This window comes from Syngnathoides biaculeatus, chromosome 6, assembly GCF_019802595.1.
Source record: "Syngnathoides biaculeatus isolate LvHL_M chromosome 6, ASM1980259v1, whole genome shotgun sequence".
NCBI classification, from domain to species: domain Eukaryota; kingdom Metazoa; phylum Chordata; class Actinopteri; order Syngnathiformes; family Syngnathidae; genus Syngnathoides; species Syngnathoides biaculeatus.
This window is the reverse complement of record NC_084645.1, coordinates 28082221-28101418: the sequence shown is the minus strand read 5'-3', so window position 1 is coordinate 28101418 and position 19198 is coordinate 28082221. Positions and strand designations below refer to the sequence as shown.

Sequence of the window (19198 nt, the reverse complement as noted above, 5' to 3'; positions counted from 1 at the left end):
AAGGCGGACTACGCCCTGAACTGGTCGCCAGTCAATCTTAGTGCAGATAACGGCACCATCAGTGAGCGGGAATTGATCCCACGCTGTCCGCACCAAAGGCAGGCGTGTGTACCACTACACCGTCAGTGACTATAGCCTGATAATTCAATCCCAGAAAAGCAAACAAAATCTTAAAATGTTACATTTACTCCTCTCTCTCTCTGAAAACTACTTTTCAGGGTAGACTCTCATTTGTTTCGCAACCAGGTCCACGTTGACGACACTTCTCGCAGTCGTAGCTACATTTTCAGAGAGCCTGACGGCGCTGAGACATTATGCTCGGCAAAAAATGCGGCTGTTGCAAAAATGCTGCCCGTTCATGTGCCAAACAACAAGTGTCAATATTCTCCAATGAATTGTCATTGGCCAAAACCCCCGAAAACAGTCCACAACATCCACCCATCCATTTCCTTCGCCGCTTATCCTCACGAGGGTCGTGGGGAGTGCTGGAGCCTATCCCGGCTGTCGACGAGCAGGAGACGGGGTATACCCTGAACTGGTTGCCAGCCAATCGCAGGGCACATGAAGACAGACAACAGTTGCACTCACAATCACATCTACGGGCAATTTCGAGTGTCCAATTAATGTTGCATGTTTTTGGGATGTGGGAGGAAACCGGAGTGCCCGGGGAGAAATGGAAAATGTAACAAAACAAGTACAGGTAGTTGTTGTGTAGGAAAAGCTGCAGTATGGATTGTATGTTTTCAGAATCCAATCCCTGACTCAGATACAAAAGATAAGTATATCTTAGAGTTGTATTTCTTCTGTGAATGTTGTTCTAGGGTGAGGGTGTGGGTGTGTGTTTTTGTCACAGACATCGCACACGTGAGAGTGCTCTTGTGTTCAAAGTGTTTGTATGCGTCGCTGCGTTGTGGAGAGCCTCTCACCTGGTTTTGATACATCGCACTGATTCTTTTTGCTCCCCTTCCAGGTTCGCTTCTCCCGCTTGGCATCGCCGCACGTCAACCTGCGCTTGGACTCGCGACCCGTCACGTCCTCGGTGGCGCTGCTCGACGGCCAGGACGGCGGCGCCCTGCTGCTGGCGACCGGGAACAAGGTGATGCCATCGAGGTTCAAAACTAACCGAATTTGTATCGACTTTGAGGCACTTCAGTTTGAAAGTTGCAAGTGGTAGACGACTAAGTAACGATTTCTACCGTGAATGTTGACTCCTTCGAAACATAAATTCTTCTAGATCACCAAAGTTCCCCTGATTGGCCCGGGCTGCAGTCAGCTGACGACCTGCACTTCCTGTCTGCTGTCGTCGGCGGTGACCGAATGCGGCTGGTGCGACGGGCGATGTACCCGAGCCCACCAGTGCCCCGCGCCCTCCATCTGGACACAGGACTACTGCACGCCCGTCGTCACCAAGGTAACCACCGCAGGAAGTAACCTAGAATTAAATTGACATTCACCTCAAAGTAACAGGAAGTAACTTGGAGCCAAATCTAACTTGTAGTAAGATGAAACCTGAGGAAGAGAGTAACCAAGAAGTTGCAGGAAATATATGGAGGTGGTAATTAACCTCAATGGGACAACAATTAGATTGAACTGGAAATCACTTGCGTTAGGAAGTACCCTCAAACAATGTTCCCTCCAAGCTGCGCAACTGCGCATTTGCGCACTTGTCGCAGAGTCTCAGCGCAGAGGAAAACAGATCCAGCGCAGTGAACTACAGGCTGGCGTCTTTTTTTTTTTTTTTTTTTTTTTAAACATGGCAGCACACTGCCTCCCACGGAGAGCTGCTGCTCAGCCACACCAGGCCACACACTCTACTTCCTAGTTTACCTGACACCACTCCCCCCTCCATTTTAAAGGGGTACACTCATAATTAGAAACACTCGGGTATGTGAATAATTGGAGAAAAAGTGGTGAAACTGGATCAGATTTTCTGTTTTTTTGAGTAAAAAAAAAAGGTCTGGTCGGGAGTCAAAGTAGAAAGTACAGGATCAGATGGTGTATAATGTTCAAATTCCACCTTGACACAGCCAGATTGAGGATGAAAGCACAGACGATACAGTGCACAAAAAGCTAATTCTGTATTTCAAATATTGGAGGCAACGTAACATTAACCCAAAAACTGTTTGGGAGCATCATTCACCTTTCAACATGCATTGCTTAAGATATTCTGCAAGCAATAATTCAGTTTTACACCAAGAAAAACAGACGGGGATGTCATTGTGGGTTAAAAAAAAAAATGAAACCAAGTTGGAAGCGACATTTCAAATTTATAGTTCATAGTTGGCCTGGTAAGTATTTGTATTTGTTTGTTGACATTTTCAGTGTAAGTTTGCAAAAAACAAATTTTTTCTTAAAAATGTTCTGATGGAAATCTGAACGTTTTAATGAGCGATGTAACTTCAATTGATGACACTGATCTGACCACAGTGCATAAGTCTGATGTTGCTCACAGTGGTCAAAGGGGGCGCTCACGGCCTCAGTGTGTTTGCTCAGACACGTAAAAAGTACGGGGGAACATTGCCCTCAAACTACTTTTAGGTAGTACCTTGCCTTTAAACAACCAAGAAGTAACTTTCCTAATAAATGACCTATACTGTAACTAAGGAGCTACTTGAGTTATTAAATAACTGAAAGTTACTTGATGAAACCAGGAATATAAATTGTATCAGGAAGTACTGCATGTCCCGAGAAAGATAACGAGCAACGTAGAAGGATGATTTGAAGTAACCTAAAAGCCACAGGAAGTAACCTGCACCAGGAAGTAACTTGCACCTAGAAGTAGTTTGAGATCGAACGTTGTGTAACCCCCAAGTACCGTACAGTCAGAACTAACTTCAAGTATTTAATTAACCTAAAAGGGACAGGGTTTAACTTGTACCAAGTAAACTAGGGTAAGAAATAACTTGTCGGTAACAGTTGCTAATATCAAAATAAGTAAGTAACTTACAAATAACACAGATGTGAGTTAGTAACAGGATGTAACTTGCACTTAGATGTAACTTTAAATAACAAATAACATGTACCTTACGACTTGTAAGGTAGTAACTCAAGGTAGAAAGTTACCGAAAAGTAACTTGAGGTTAAGAAACAAACGAGAAGTAAAACAACATCACTTGTGGTATGAAGTAATGCAGAAGTAACATCGACTGACCAAATAATAACCAGGGAGTAACTTGATTTAGGAAGTAACCTAGAAATAACAGTAACGTGAACCTCAAGTAGAAGTAAGGAGTAACTTGAGGTAAGAAGTAACCAGTGAGGTAACCCTGGCGAGCACAAAATGGAGTGATTGCGTGTACGTGTGCGTACTGGGCGGCAGGATATCTGGTCGGCGTTTGATGTGCGCCGAGCGCAGTCAAGCGGCGTGACGCCGTCACCAAGTCTGTTCCCGACCGTCTCGCATGACCCTCGTGTGGAATGCTGCTTGTGGCGGTGTTTGGACAGTATTCCATCAAGTAGTATTCCGTGGCCCGTTTCCAGCTCTGGTGGAGCTTCCCCGCCGATGTCGGTGTTGTTCTTTTGTCATCCGCGCCGAGAGAAGATCTACGCGCCGCTGATTTCTTTACGAGCGCCGAAGAACCTGAGAAAACACTCTTTTGTCTTCTTTTCAAGAGCGGAATGTGCATCCAACATCAAACGCGCAGCACTGGCAACACCTGCATAAGCTAATCACAGCCCAACTAAAACATATTTCGCTATTTTGTTGACGTTTGGATACGTGCGTCCCTCACAAATTAATAATACCATAACCATTTGAAAATATCACTTTATACGGGCAAAATCTTTGCAGCAAGTAAGAACTTCAGCTACAAAGTAATCCTCGAAGTAGCAACTTGAAGTAGAAAGGGAAGAAAGTAACTTGAGGTAGTTAGTCATGTAGTAGTAACTGGAACAAACTAGTGGAAAAACGTAAGGTACAAAGCACTGTGCAAGAGAAGTAACAGGTAGTAATTTGCACCAAGAATGGACCTTTTCCGACTGGTGATCTTCAGATACCCTTGCCCTGCCCCACAATCTTCCAAAATGGCGACTGAACATAACAGGCTTGAACTGGATTCTCGATCGCGTATTCCAGATAATATTGGGGTATGTTTCTTTGCCAAATGCCTCAGACTTGTCGAAGGGACTTCTACAGAGAGGTCTCAACTATTTCACGCAAGAATATGTACACGGAATTAAGATACTTCTCCCTCATTTACCTTCGAACATACACCCTTGTGTTTGTTGATATTGTCCACATTTAGTTGTACGTGCGGTCTTCCGTGAGCCTTAATCCATTGTAGACACTTCGTCTACTATGTTTTAGACTTTGGAAATCGAATCAACCCCCTTGTAACCTAGCAGGATATCTTTCATCAGAATTGCACGTTCCCCAAGCGCATCTGAGGACATTGTCTTCGTAACATTAACTTTTCCAAGCGCCCGCTACTGACAACCAGCATTCCTTGTGGGACAATATGGCGAGAGGGGCATGTTAAGACAATGCGGCTATCTGATTGGCTATTATTGTACGAGTGATTGACAGGTCGGAAAGGTCCATTGACTGCAGAAGGAAGAGCTCCAAAAGAAAATTGACTTCAAATTAACCTAAACTAGGAAGTAACCAAGAAGTAACAGGAAGTGAATTGTACCAGGAAGTAACTCAAGGTAGGAAGTCACTGAGTACAAGCCAAAGCATAACTTGTAACAGGAATGAACTCAAGTTAGGAAGTATCCCTGAAGTAACTTGTACCAGGGAGCAACTTGAGGGAGGATGTACGTCAAAAGTGACAGGAAGTAACTTGCAGCAAGAAGGAAATGGAAGTAGAACGTCCCCTAGAACTAGCCAAGAATAACTTTCACCCAGAAGGAACTTGAAGCGGGAAGGGGGAAGTACCCCAGAAGTAACTTGTAACCAATGATTCCTCACAGTAATTGAAAGTAAACTGCACTGAAAATGAGGGTGGGGAAAGAAGTTAATTGAAGCAGGAAGAAGCCTACAAGTAACAGGAAGTGACTTGTACCGTCCACAAACTTTAAGATTAGCGGAAAGAATGTCACCTAGAAGCACCACAGGAGTAAAGAGTAGTAGGAAGTACCCGAGAAGTTCCCTTATTAAAAGAATTCCAATTCCAGATTCCGATTGGGATTGTGTCTTCTCAGGTGTCTCCGTCGTCCGGGCCCCTTCGGGGCACCACCGTGGTGACCGTTTGCGGGCGCAACTTCGGCTTCGACCGCACCGAAAGCTTCAAGGCGTCGCTGGTGAGCGTGGAGCTGGCCGGCACCCCCTGCAAACTTCCCAGACAGGACAACCTGAACAGGTCCGTGTGTGTGCGCATGTTAATGCACAAAGAGCGACTATGGGAGCAGCTTTAATGGAGCTTATTGTGTGTTAAAAAAGGAATGTTAAGAAGACCCCCAGAATCCCATTCCCATTCCCCTCCCAACCCCATCCCATCCCAGATTTCCACGTTCAACACATGACTCCACTAAGTGGAAAATTGCTGGGAAAAAAAAAAAAAAACAGCGTCCTGACTTTCCGCTCTTGTTAAAAAAAAAAAAAATCAACCCATTAAAAAGCAAAAAAACAATATAACAACTAAATACACTTCCCCGTCTTTCCCAGTTGCATTCCTTCAGGACAGGATGATGATGATTGGATTAGGAGCATACTAAGTCTTGTGTCTTGTGGGGGTGGTGTTGTGCTTTTAGGTGGACTGAGATGCAGTGTTCCCCCGTCGTCGCTGGGAACTTCACCCAGTCGGGGCACGCCATCAAGGTCACCAGTGGGCACGAGGTCGCGCACATGGAGGGCGCCTTCACCTTTGTGGTAAGAAGGATGGATGGCGGCCTTCCGGAAAGTTCTATCTGACTCTGCGTGTGACCAAAAACATGGACCTACTTGTAAAAATAACATGTCGAACTTCAATATGGACGTAACGTGAATCTAGAGCGAACTCGCATCTCCAAGTGACTTCCATCCCGCAGTGACTTGAACGTAGAGTAGCTGAAATAGCTTAAAACGTAACTTGTATCCAGATGTGTCTAGTATCTACAACTATCTAGATTGAGGTAACTTGTCAACTGGAAGTATGTGAAGTCAAAAAGTAACTTGAATCTATCTATCTATCTATCTGTCTGTCTGTCTGTCTGTCTGTCTGTCTGTCTGTCTGTCTATCTATCTATCTATCTATCTATCTATCTATCTATCTATCTATCTATCTATCTATCTATCTATCTATCTGTCTGTCTGTCTGTCTGTCTGTCTGTCTGTCTGTCTGTCTATCTATCTATCTGTCTGTCTGTCTGTCTGTCTGTCTGTCTGTCTGTCTGTCTGTCTGTCTGTCTGTCTGTCTAATCTTGAATCTCTAAGGAGCTACTTCTCAAAGTAACTAGCTGTTAATTTTGGTCAAATCTAAAAGAAATTTGTATCTAGAAGTAACTTACATCTAAAAGCCGCGCACATGTGGAACTAACTTGAAGCTGGAAGTAACACATTTAGAAGAGACTTGCATCTTGAAGTAATTTGAAAGTAAAGTACCGTATTTTCCGCAGTATAAGGCGCACCTAAAAGCCTTTAATTTTCTCAAAAGCCGACAGTGGGTCTTATAATCTGGTGCGCCTTATACATGGATCAATATTGAGCCTTTAGCGCAGCTCCCTCTTATGGATGCATAACGTAACCCCAGCCTCTAGTGTAGTGTCTATTCTATGCGTCTTATAATGCGGTGCACCTTATATATGAAAAAAAAAAAAGTTTTGAAATAGCCCATTCATTGAAGGTGCGCCTTTTAGTGCGGAAAATACAGTACCTTAAGTTACGGTTACTTACTGTTTCTCCAAAACTGGTCTTTCCAGGATCCGGTGATCGACAAGATCTTCCCGACGTTTGGGCCCAAGTCCGGCGGCACCATGTTGACCATCACGGGCTCTTTCCTGGACACGGGGAACAAACAAGAGATCACCGTGGGAAATGTTGCCTGTAAAATCCAGAGGTGAGGCAGAAAACCTTTCACACTAAAGGCCAGATAAAGTTTGCAGATGCCAAAAAAACGTGCAAACGGATTCGGAGGCGGATCTACGAACCAGGCGCGACCAGGATTGTGTCTGTCAAGTCGGCAAAATTGCTGCACACTTCATTTATATGTTCCGGGAAGAGCAGCTGCGAATGTCTTCATTTCGCACACGTGATTTTTCAAACCTGAGACAAATTTTGGTGGCTGATTTGCACATCTTTAAATAGCACGTCCGAAAGGCCGGCGGTGCACATAGTATGGCAGGAACACGGATGATTGCAACATGTGGTTTCTTCAACAACGTGCAATTTGGGAGCTTCTGAATGATCTAAGGGCTGACTTGGAGTCAGTCACAAGGAGGAGTCATGTGATGTCATGTCGCGAAATGCCTGCAACAGTTGAGAGCAGTTTTGAGGGTTTGCAGTGCCGTGTTTTGAGTGGGTCTAATTAAATCAAACAAAACATGTCTTTTACACGCTTACTGGCTTAAAAAAAATCATCTGAACAGCGCATTTACCGTATATTTTGTAACTTAGTATGTCATATGTTTGCCTCTTCCATGAACACTTCCAATTCCATCACTTCAAACTTCATTTTGAGCTTCTAGTGCCCTCCAAAATGTTCTATTAAACACATTATTAGTTATTTATACTCTTCTACCTGCTGCCAAAAACACCCACAATCCATTAGAGTGACTAAAATCACAATTTAGCGCCAGCCAATATTGATCTCGGTAAATCAGTCCCTAAAAGCGGAGCTTTGCCGTCCGCAGTTTGTCATCGTCCATGGTGACCTGCAAGACACCGCCGCACGCGGTCCCGTCGGCGCAGCCTGTCAAACTCACGGTGGACTCGGTAGAGCGCCAGGCAGTCTCCCGCTTCACCTACAACCAGGACCCCCTCATCAACAGTATCCAGCCGTCGCGTTCCTTCATCAGGTGACGCACTTTATTTTTTTATTTTCAGTGCCTCCACCAAGGAAGTAAAAAAAAAAAAAAAAAATACTTTGACTGTCTAATTCTAGTTTATTCCACCAAATATTTTTCATGCAACTTACAATGCAATATTTGGATTAAACACAGCTGTATTTGTTACTCATTGTTTTATAAACAGTCATGATTGCATTGAGGTATTTAGTTAGACTTACCAAAATATTAATAAAATAATAATATGTAAAAAACTAATTCAATTTAGTTTCATGTATTTGATTTTTTTAGATGCTCACCATACCAATATATGCAAAGGGAATTTAATTATATTTAATATAATATAATGTATTTGCATGCATCTAGGGTACATGCAACTGTCGTGAATGTAAAAAAATTAGCAGAATATTTTACCTAAACAATTACCCATGAATTTGTATTTGATTTAACATTTTTATTTAAAATTCTTTTTTAAATTTAATTACTTGATTTTTTTTTTTTTTTTTTTTTGATGAGCTTGTTTGCATTTATAGTACTTAGATTTACTCAATTATTCATGTCTCCAACCAACTAAAACAATTTCATTTTTATATTCAATTTAATTTTTGTGTTGTTTCGTATGTGTAGTATGTTTTCCTCATCAAACCGTCACCTTTCGCCGAGTGTGACTGTTACGTGGCATTCCGACAGTCCGTAAAGGAAGCGCGTGGGAGGTGACAAGCGGCTAAAAAGCGCTAACGCTAACAGCTTTTGGCTTCCGCTCGGCATCTCTCGTATCTCCGCTAACGCTAACCTCCGCTTTGTTCTCCCCCAGTGGGGGCTGCACGCTGTCGGCTCACGGCTTCTTCCTGCATTCGGGCCTCCAGCCTGAAATGGTCCTCACCACCGGACAAGATGCTGTCGTCTTCCACGTGGTGAGTACCAAAACTAGAGGATGTGAATAACTTCCGTGTGCTAGTTTCCTACTCCTGGAAGTTGTACCTAATAGTAAAGCAAAAGTAAATGAGTTCTAGATTATAATTTCATAAGGATATGACTTGTACCAGGGATAAACTTTTACCTAAAAGTACATACATCCATTTTCTTAGCCGCTTATCCTCACAAGGGTTGCAGAGTGCTGAAGTCCATCCCAGCTGTCAACGGGCAGGAAGGGGGTACACCCTGAACTGGTTGGCAGCCAATCGCAGGGCATATAGAGACAAACATCCGCACTCACAGTCACACCTAGGGACAATTTAGAGCACAGGTGTCGAACTCAAGGCCCGGGGGCCAGATCCGGCCTGGCGCATGATTTTATGGGGCCCGTGAAGGCAAATCATGGATATCAACTTCCATGATTTTTGTGATAACCTTTAACAAAATTTAAAATTGTCATATAAATGATAAAGTTGAGATATTTTTGTGTTACCAAACATGAATAATAGTTGAAAAACCCATTACGCTTGATGTCTGATTTAAATCTTGTTCATAAATTTCATCTGTAAATATCATGAGGCGAAAGAATTTCATGGATTCACAGTCATAACAGGTCTCTGAGGGAAATCGTAACTACAATGTGGCCCGCGACAAAAATGAGTTTGATACCCCTGATTTGGAGGGTCCAATTATGTTGCATATTTTCTGGGATGTGGGAGGAAACCGGAGTGCCCGGAGAAAACCCACGCAGGCACGGGGAGAACATGCTCCACACAAGGAGGGCTGGGACTGAACCCGGCCGGGTCCTCAGAACTGTGAGGCCAACGCTTTGCAGCTCTGCCACCGTGCCACGCTAAAAGTACATACGGATGTTAAACCCCACCACATCCAATCAGATTTCACTCTCAAGTGGGGATAGATGCATGAGGTCTGCAGACGTATTTGAATCACTCGCGGTGCTAATCCCATCCCTCGTTCGCACGGAAACGTCACCGTGCGAGAGCGAGATTCATTGCGCCACATTTAAAGGGAATGACAGGAGCTGGCGTGATTAGCCGTGACTTAACTCGGCTGTGTTAACTCCCACAACGGCACACACTGCGACTTGGGGTTCAAAAGTCAGCAAGAAAGAACTTGTACCAGGGAGTAACTTGGAGCAAAACGGAATCTAGGAAGCCACTTAAACGGAACCAATAAGTAACTTGCCCCTGGAATTAACCGTAGTGTAGTAACTTGGCAGCACCAAAGAATATCCCAGGAAGTACAACCCTAACACATACTGGGAAGTTACTTGTGTGTCTCTTTGAGAAGCGTTTTGATCCAATGGCCAAGGGGGCGGCGCTACCTGTTGCTCGGGCTGTCTCGGGGCATTCCAACTATGATCTAAGTGTCAAGACTTTTCAGTTATTTCTCAAAAAGCGGACCCTCCCGCCGAAGGCCCGGCAGGAGCCTCCGAAGATGAATAGCAATAGGAAAGGAAGTGAAGTGTAGCCTAGCGCGTGCGGCGCATGGAATTGTCATCAGTCGTCCTCGCGCCCACTTGGAGGAGAAAAGAGTCCAGTGTGTGGATTGCGGATGGAAAAGAGTTGCGCTTAAACGCAAGACGCGACAGCACAAAGACAGGAAACGTCTGCTCAGATTGTCATTCAAGTCCAGTTGCTCGGAGAGGCCTTCAGGACCTTCTGGAGCTCCTCAGGCTCACCGGCCACACTTAATACTACTTAAGCGTCTCTCGCTCTCTCACACGCACACACAAGTGGAAGTGAGAGAGCGTCGAGCTGGGTTTCGACTAACAGTTAAAAAAGCTGTTTTCAATTATACACGCACACATACCTTAAATATCTGATGATTTTCTTTTGGGGGGGTGTTATAAATGATCAAAAAATGTTAATAGAAATGTGTAATATTTGTACTATTACATGTAATGACTTCATCTGGCATTAATTAATTTCAAGAGCCATTTAATTTTTGTTTGTTTGTGTTTTGGGAGATTATTACGACAAACCTTTTTTTGGTTTAAAGAGCGCATATTGAGGAATAGGTTCAAATTTTATGATTGTTATTAATTTCTCCATTTATCGGTGTCAAGGTGTCTGAAATAATTGATTTTTTTTCACACTGGATGTCATTGCGCGCGGTGTCCCTAATGAAGTGTCGGCTGAGCGCCAAGGAAGTTCCCTTCGCACGTTGAACTTCCAATGATCCAGCAAAGTATTCCCGGATCCGGAGACCCAAGTCTCTGGCGGATTGAGTTACGCTCCAGTTGGCACTCAAATGAAGGCGTTGAAGGTCTTTGAAGTGAAAAAGAAGTTTTTTTATTGGCTCCGCCGAGCCTCAATAACATTCCACGTTAGCAAGTCCTTTTACCTTCTTCTTTTGTTGTCGAGGCCACTAAACACCACTTTTGTCTTCTCCGGCGTGAGCGCATGAAGAACGTGCAAGCACAAGCGCGCTTCAAGTACGGCGCTGTACGCTGTCTGTGAGGAAATGTGGAAGTAATGTGTATAAAAGTACCAGGAACTAACTCTGTTTTGAAGTAACCACAGAGTAAATAAACATAGCTTGTACCAAAAAGTAACTCGAGTTCGGTAGACCGGGAACTCATTTGTATCGGGATGTAACTTGCACCTAGAAGTACATTTTGGTACGACATAACCCAGGAAGTATTTTTGAAGTAATTTGTACCAGGAAGTAACTCTGCTTAGAAATGACTTCATGTGAGAATTACCTCGTCATAAAACATAGCTTTAACCACATAAAGTAACTTGAGATTGGAAATAACCAAGATGTAACTTGTAGTAAGATGTACGCATAACATTGAGGTTTAAAACTAACCTTGAAGGTAACCATGTAGTGCACTGTGATGAGAAGTAACTTACACAAAAGTAAGAAGTAAACAAGAAGTCGCCTTGTGAAAGGAAGTAGCCTAATATTAAAAAAAAATAACCAACTTGTACCTTGTATCAAGAAATAACTTGCACCTGGAACTTGAGGTAAGACGTGGAGTAACCTAGCAAGTTACCAAAAAGTAACTTATGCCTAGTGATGAGTTAAGTTTAAGAAATATCCAAAAAGTAATTTGTACAAGGGAATTACTCGATATTCAGAACTAATATTGTGCAGAGAAGTTTATCTATTATTTTATCTATAAGTCTCAAAAGGCTTCACGGGCCCACATTTGACAAAGTTATGTGACGTCTCCAGATCTAAACCCCCAAACCGAGCAAGGAAAACCTCAACACCCTGTTTTGGGGTAAAGTACAAGAGCCCGGATAGAATTTGTTAGCCGCTATCGGCCAAATACAAACCTCCCTGCACCTTGAAGGTAAACAAGTACCCAGTAATTCCCGGCCTACAGTGCGCACCTGGTTAGAAGCCTCACCAAGTACATTTGTAAAGGAAATACCATTTGGTACATTTGATAGCCGCAGCTGTGTAAAAGGGGCAAGTGCCCACATCGAAACCCGCATTGAAATACGACATATTTACAAAGAAAGACGGTTTACAAAGAAAGAAAGTTGAAGAAAGAGTTTAACGCTAGTGCGGCGCTAGCTAAGATTAGTGCGAATGCCGCGCTAAAGCTAGTACTAATGCTAGCGCCTCGCTAAAGCTAGCACTAATGCTAACACTAGTGCCGCGTTAGCGCTAATGCTAAAAGGGCCGGTTAAAATAAAACTTACCGGTAAATATCACTGATACACGCTAGTAACACAACAGCAACACGGTAGCACAGCGCTAACGCTAGTGCAGCGCTAAAGGGACCGTATAAGTCACTTCCTCGGCACATGTATTCCACCGGTCTCATTCTTACCTTTTCCCCTCGAGTGCCCCCTTGCGGCCGTTGGGAAAAAAAAATGCGCAAATTAGCCGCATCACCGCATAAACAGCAGGGTTGAAAGCGTGTGGAAAAAAGCCACGGCTTGTAGGCCGGAAATGATGGTAGTAACTTCTACCGGGAAGTACATAACTTACACTTAGACTTGTGCCAGGAAGAAACTCGTATAAATTGGGGTGAGATGCAAGGAAGGAAATAACTGGAGGTTAAAGAGTAACCATGAAGTAACCGTGACCAGGAAGTCATTTGCCCCTCACATAATTTAGGTCGTGACCAAAAAAAAAAAGCTTGGAACAAGAAGTACTGGTTGCAAAGTACATGCGTACTCCGTCTGGATGGCATGCAGAATGCGACGCTCTGCAGTCTTATCGTCACTGAGCTCCTGTTGGGAGAGAATTTGGTAATCTGGCAAACACAGGTCTGATGGCCGCTGCTTGACCCGACGGATGGACGCGTTTTCCTGCTTCCTGTGAGAAAGTGTTGGGCTGTTATGTCTTTTTGCGCTATGAACGCGTTCATTTATGATGCTGAAAGCCTTGTTATGGAATTGGCTGCTTTTCCCCAGAGGGGGGCTGAGTGCTGCGGTTTGCCTCGGAGGAGGTCATTTGCATACCCCGCAGAGTGCAACGTGTCAACGCTTAAAGTTGCTTTATTATTATTATTATTTTTAAAGACTAAACTTTTTTTTTTAAGTGCGGAGGAGCACCTGCTGGGTGACGACGCTCCTCGGTAAACCTCAAATTACGCAGAGCAGAGCGGGAGTGTTGATATTTGAAGGGTTCACATTTCACTTAAGCGTGTATAACAGTATCAGTGTATGCTATGATGTATAATATTCATGTACAACAAGCACAGGTACAGTGTATAACACGTTTATTGCACCACTGACATTAACAAGGCGCATCCATCAACATGAAGTGCTTTAATGCTGACATCCAGTATGTGCATGACTTGTATGACTTTATGCACTGACCAAATCTGTCAAAATTGTTGTCAAAATCTCCTCCGGGGTAAGATATAAAATAATAATAATAAGCAAAAAGACATAGGGCCACAGGGTTAAAAAGGATCTGCCGGAATGTTCTTTCTGTCCGTCTCAACTTTCCCACAAACATAAAAGAGATTTTGCGTTTCCTCTCCGGCACCGGCGGAGGTTCCTGCACCCTCCGTTCGGGTCGGGCCAAGAAAACCCAGTGTTTTCTTTCACAATACGAACGTTTAACAGCAAAAATCCAGCGCGATTGTGCATTGAAAACAACAACAATGAGGCAAATGTATCACCTGACAGCACCGAGACGTCAACAGCCCGTTCGTCCGTCCACTCGTCCGGAGGCAAAAAGTTCCTTTTTCTCCTTTTTTTCCCAGTGCACAAAGCAAGCGCTGTAAAGCAAGAAAAAAAAAAAAAGACCCGCTTGGAAGAGTTTGGTGTGGAACAAGAAGCCCATCAATCTCCAAAAAATATTTGAATATAACTCCACAATGTCTTTCAAATCAATGAACAGGCGAAACATTTGCAGAAGGGTTTTTGCTTTATTTGTAACCTATAAACTAACACAAATACCCAAGTACAAATTCCAAGTTCCAATATGTGGAACGGTGGACAAACTGGTTAGAGTGTCTGCCTCACTGTTCTTAGGACCAGGTTTGAATCCCAGGCCCCACTCTGTGGAGTTTGCATGTTCTCCCCGAGCCTGTGTGGGTTTTCTCCGAGCCACTCCGGTTTCCTCCCACATTCCCAAAATATGCATTCATTGGACACTCTAAATTGCCCATAGGTGTGATCGTGAGTGCGAATGGTTGTTTGTTTCTATGTGGCAACCAATTCAGCGTGTAACCTGCCCCCTGCCCGAAGCCAGCTCGAATAGGTCCTGGCACCACCGTGCTCCTCGTGAGGATAAGCGGATCAGATGATGGATAGATGGGGTTCCAAGATCAGGGAAGGCTCCTGTCCTATGGACTGTCAGGGGTGTGGCCAGTGTGACGGTCTGAGCACTCCTGGTTCTGAAAAGTTTCCTTGTGATTAACGCGCATGCGCGTATATGTTGTAAACATCCCCATCCATGTTTCAACACGTGCCATTTGACAACTTGTCGCCGAGCGTTCATGTTCGCTATGAACATTTCAGAAAGACCAACACAGCGAATGTACATATATGTGTAGTTTTTTTTTTTTGTTGTTTTTTTTTTAAATCAAAGTTATGTTATAACATATGTTAGCTCCCTCTATGTAGAAGAAGGGGAACGATGAGACCGGGAGATTTCACAGTCAGCATCTGCTACGTACTCAGAGTTCCCCTGTTAGCAACGCATGCACATTCATCACAAGGAGACTTTTCAGCACGGGGGGAGCGCTCAGACCGTCACACCGGTCCACTGGTAAAAGTACAGTGAAGCATACAATTGCGCTTTTGCAGAAGTACAAAGAAACTGACCAATGAGAGTGAGACACTCCGAAATGTGACATCCCATCAGATAATTCAGTGACGTTAGCATCTGGTGTGATAGTTTGACTCACTAGTACCTAACACACAAGTTTTTTTGAGAAACGAGCCATCAGTTGTTTGTTTGTTTTTTTCCTTTGTGTTGAGAGCCAAAATGTGGATTTCAAGCAGTCTTTGAAGACTCCACTTTTAAGCTAAGTGAAAACAAAATGGAGCAGCTAAAGTACTGTGATGCGTTTGCATGCAGTTGCCAATGTTACAAAATTATACATACCTTGTACTAATGAAGGCGGCACGGTGTGTCAGCTGGAAAAGTGTTGGCCTCACAGTTCTGAGGTCCCGGGTTCAATCCCGCACCCACCTGTGTGGAGTTTGCATGTTCCCCCCGTGGCTGCGTGGGTTTTTTTTTCTGGGCAATCCGGTTTCCTCCCACATCCCAAAAACATTCAACATTAATTGGACACTCTAAATTGCCCGTAGATGTGATTGTGAGTGCGACTGGTTGTCTCTGTGTGCCCTGCGATTGGCTGGCAACCAGTTCAGGGTGTACCCTTGCTTCCTGCCCGTTGACAACTGGGATAGGCTCCAGCACTCCCGTGACCCTTGTGAGGATAAGCAGTGAAGAAAATGGATGGATGGATAAATTGCCTCTAGGTGTGACTACGAATGTGGCTCCTTGTCTCGATGTGCCCTGCGATTGGCTGGCAAATACTTTGGGGTGTACCCTGCCTCCTGCCCGTTGCCAGCTGGGATAGGCTCCAGTACTGCCCGCGATCCTTGTGAGGATAAGCGGCTAAGAAAATGGTTGGATGGATCATACTAATGATGCAATAATCGACTGGCTGTTACTATTTAAATAGAGTTGCGTGTATGGCGAGAACCGCACCTCCATCCAGTGCACCACGCCCTCCCTTGCCAAACTGGCCCTGCCGCCCCCGGTGGTCACCAAAGTGGCGTTCATCCTGGACGGGTACTCCACCGACCAGTGGGACCTGATCTACGTGGAGGACCCCCTATTCCAGGACCCCAAGCTCACGTCCAAGGACAACAAGAGCGTCGTGGAGCTCAAGGTGAGACCTCGTCAGGTATGTTTCGAAAAAGTGAACCCGCAGGAGACTGTTTTGAATCAAATTCTTGTAGCCCCCCCCCCCCCCCCAAAAAAAAAAAAAAAGTCCCAGGAAGCTACACTTGAAAAGACACGAGAAGTTAGCCATTTTCAGTTGAAAGAGGCACTTTTACAGTGAGTTCCCTTTCTGGGATCCTTCCTCCAAAACCAGTTTCACTCAGCAACATCAAATTTGTTAGGCATATTTATCATAATTCAACCCACAAAAAACGTTTTGAGTCGCCAAGCCTGAAAAAGACAAAGGAAGTCTTCCGTTTTGGTTCGAAGCGGCCATTTTAGGCCCATTTCCAGGTTGTCTTTTGACGATGAACTTGGAGTTGTTTCACAATTTCATTGATCCATGTCTAACATTTTGCTTTGAAGCAAATATCCATCCATCCGTCCATCCATTTTCTTATCCGCTTATCCTCACTAGGGTCACAGGAGTGCTGGAGCCTATCCCACCTGTCAACCGGCAGGAGGCAGGGTACACCCTGAACTGGTCACCAGCCAATCGCAGGGCACTCACAATCACACCTTGGGGCAATTTAGAGTGTCCAATTTATGTTGCATGTTTTTGGGATGTGGGAGGAAGCCGGAGTGACTGGAGAAAACATGGCGCTGGGAGAACACGCAAACTCCACACAGGCATGTCTGGGATCGAACCCGGGACCTCAGAACTGTGAGGTTCGTTTTACCAGCTGCTCCACCGTGCCGCCCTGAAGCAAACATTTCATTTTTCATCATTGCACGTGGCTGGAGCATGGCATGAAATTTTGTTTATTTGCCATGAGCGCCGCAAGGTGGCCGATTATCTCCAAATATTTATTTGTTCCTCTCTCCACGCACGCTAGCGCACATTCCCACGCGCACGCCGGGAAGGAAACAATACAGAAAGAAAAACAGGAAGTGGAGTCTGTTTCCCATCGTTTTTTAAGTTTCTTTTTTGTGCGTCTCGGCGACCCGGCCTCTGTTTGCGTGTGAGCGCAGCGTTGATAGCGCCAAGGTCAAAGCGCTTGACATTGTCAAACGAGTTAACACAATGAAACCATTTTTTTCCTCCCGTTATTTCTTTTTTTATATATTATTTTTGCTCCGCTGACCGTAGCCCGGCGCTTCGTGCCAGCTGCGTTCAAAGAGCTTGAATTGTACTTTTTTTTTTTTTTTTTTTAAATCCCTGGTGTGACTTTGATTGGCCTCACGGTTGAATCCACCTCCCCATTCATCCGTTCATCTGAGACCACTTTTTTGTGTTTTTTTTTAACTTCACACAAACGAAGCAGCATCCGATAAAGTTGAATTATGTTCTCCCCCTTAGTAGTCTCAGTTCTACCAGCTGCCACGTTAACACGCGCATATGAGCTACCTAAAACTAGAATGGGCCAACTCCTTTGTTGTCACTTTGCATCGGTGAGATTTCAAGTTTTATGGCTTCAATCAAGAAATAATTTATGTTTCCATTTAAACCTGGAGGATTCATATTACTGGACATGTGTTTCCACAGAAATTGTGGCTTTATTCAGATTTTTGCATTTTGACGAGAGTACTGCTTTTGGACTAATAATATAATAATATTGCTTACAATTTGTAAAAATTATTTATTAATTTATTTATTTCTATTTTTACATTGTTATTGGTATAATCAAGGCTGCCTGAAAGTAAAGAAAAAGTGGAATAATAATTTCTAAAAAAAAATAGTGCAATACGGGTTTTAAGCAAACTAGACGTCATCCATCCATCCATCCATCCATTATCCATTTTCCTAGCCGCTTATCCTCACGAGGGTCGCGGGGAGTGCCGGAGCCTATCCCAGCTGTCAACGGGCAGGAGGCGGGGTCACCCTGAATTGGTTGTCAGCCAATCACAGGGCATATAGATGCAAACACTCACAATCACACCTCGGGACAATTTAGAGTGTCCAATTAATGTTGCATGTTTTGGGGATGTGGGAGGAAACCGGAGTGCCCAGAGAAAACCCACGCAGGCACGGGGAGAACATGCAAACTCCACACAGGCCGGTCCGGGATTGAACCCGGGACCTCAGAACTGTGAGGCCAATGCTTTCCAGCTGTGCCATCGTGCCACCCGCGAGCCATCATATCTATCAATATTTTAATAAAGTTAATAAATAACATTGAGTTACTGTATATACTACCAGCATACAGGTGTGTGGGTACTCATGGTTAAGCAGTACTTCATCTGATGGTTTTCTCTCGATTGCTGAACCTCACGTTTTGGTTTTCATGGCCACCGCCATCTTGAAAACGGATCAGAAAAAAGCACTCTCGCCTATATGTCAAAATAACAACTAAAGCTTGATCTGAACAATTTCTTCACAATCACGAAAAAATGAGTTACACCCACGCGAAAACAGATGTATGTACTTGTTAAATCAGGCTCATTCCTTTTATATAAAATGCGCAGGATGGCGGAACATGTGACATGTAACCTGACAAGTATTGAGTATAATTAACATTAAAAATTCATTTGTACTTTGTTTTCACTATTACCAACAGTAAGTATTGGAGTCGTATCTGTACTTTTACTTTTATCTGTACTTCTACCTGAGGGCACGGTGGATCAGCTGGTAAAGCGTTGGCCTCACAGTTTGCATCTTCTCCCCGTGCCTGCGTGGGTTTCCTGCGGGCACCAGTTCACCTGCCCGCTGACAGCTGGGATAGGCTCCAGCAATGCCCGCGACCCTCGTGAGGATGAGCACCAAAGAAAATGGATGGATGTACTTCTACTTTAGTAGGGACTGTGAGTACTTTAGCCACCTCTGCACTTGATAGCGTACACAAAAACGCACGCCGCCCGTGAGTGGCGTGAAGGAACGCCTGCGTGGAACTTCATGGGAGTTTTTTTGTTGCTGTATTTGCTTTATTCAGAGGTTAGGACAGTTTTTTTGCCAGCTTTCGTAACAAAGCTGTCAAGGCGACAGCTGGAAAACGCCACCGGTTTTGCAATTCATGTCATTCAGTAT

At 44.2% G+C, this 19198-nt stretch overlaps 1 protein-coding gene across 4 annotated transcripts in view; it reads left to right on the top strand.

Annotated features, from left to right (window-relative positions):
- met (MET proto-oncogene, receptor tyrosine kinase) overlaps nucleotides 1–19198 on the top strand; it is an 80341-nt gene that overhangs the window by 40784 nt on the left and 20359 nt on the right. For 2 of the 4 annotated variants that reach the window (XM_061822381.1, XM_061822380.1), the window contains exons 5-12: nucleotides 971–1096; nucleotides 1235–1411; nucleotides 5143–5300; nucleotides 5692–5809; nucleotides 6838–6974; nucleotides 7768–7932; nucleotides 8735–8834; nucleotides 15971–16195. In XM_061822381.1, the coding sequence (XP_061678365.1) occupies nucleotides 971–1096; nucleotides 1235–1411; nucleotides 5143–5300; nucleotides 5692–5809; nucleotides 6838–6974; nucleotides 7768–7932; nucleotides 8735–8834; nucleotides 15971–16195 (1206 nt within the window). The remainder of the gene's footprint in view (nucleotides 1–970; nucleotides 1097–1234; nucleotides 1412–5142; nucleotides 5301–5691; nucleotides 5810–6837; nucleotides 6975–7767; nucleotides 7933–8734; nucleotides 8835–15970; nucleotides 16196–19198) is intronic. The other 2 variants (XM_061822382.1, XM_061822383.1) reach the window with 2 other exon arrangements.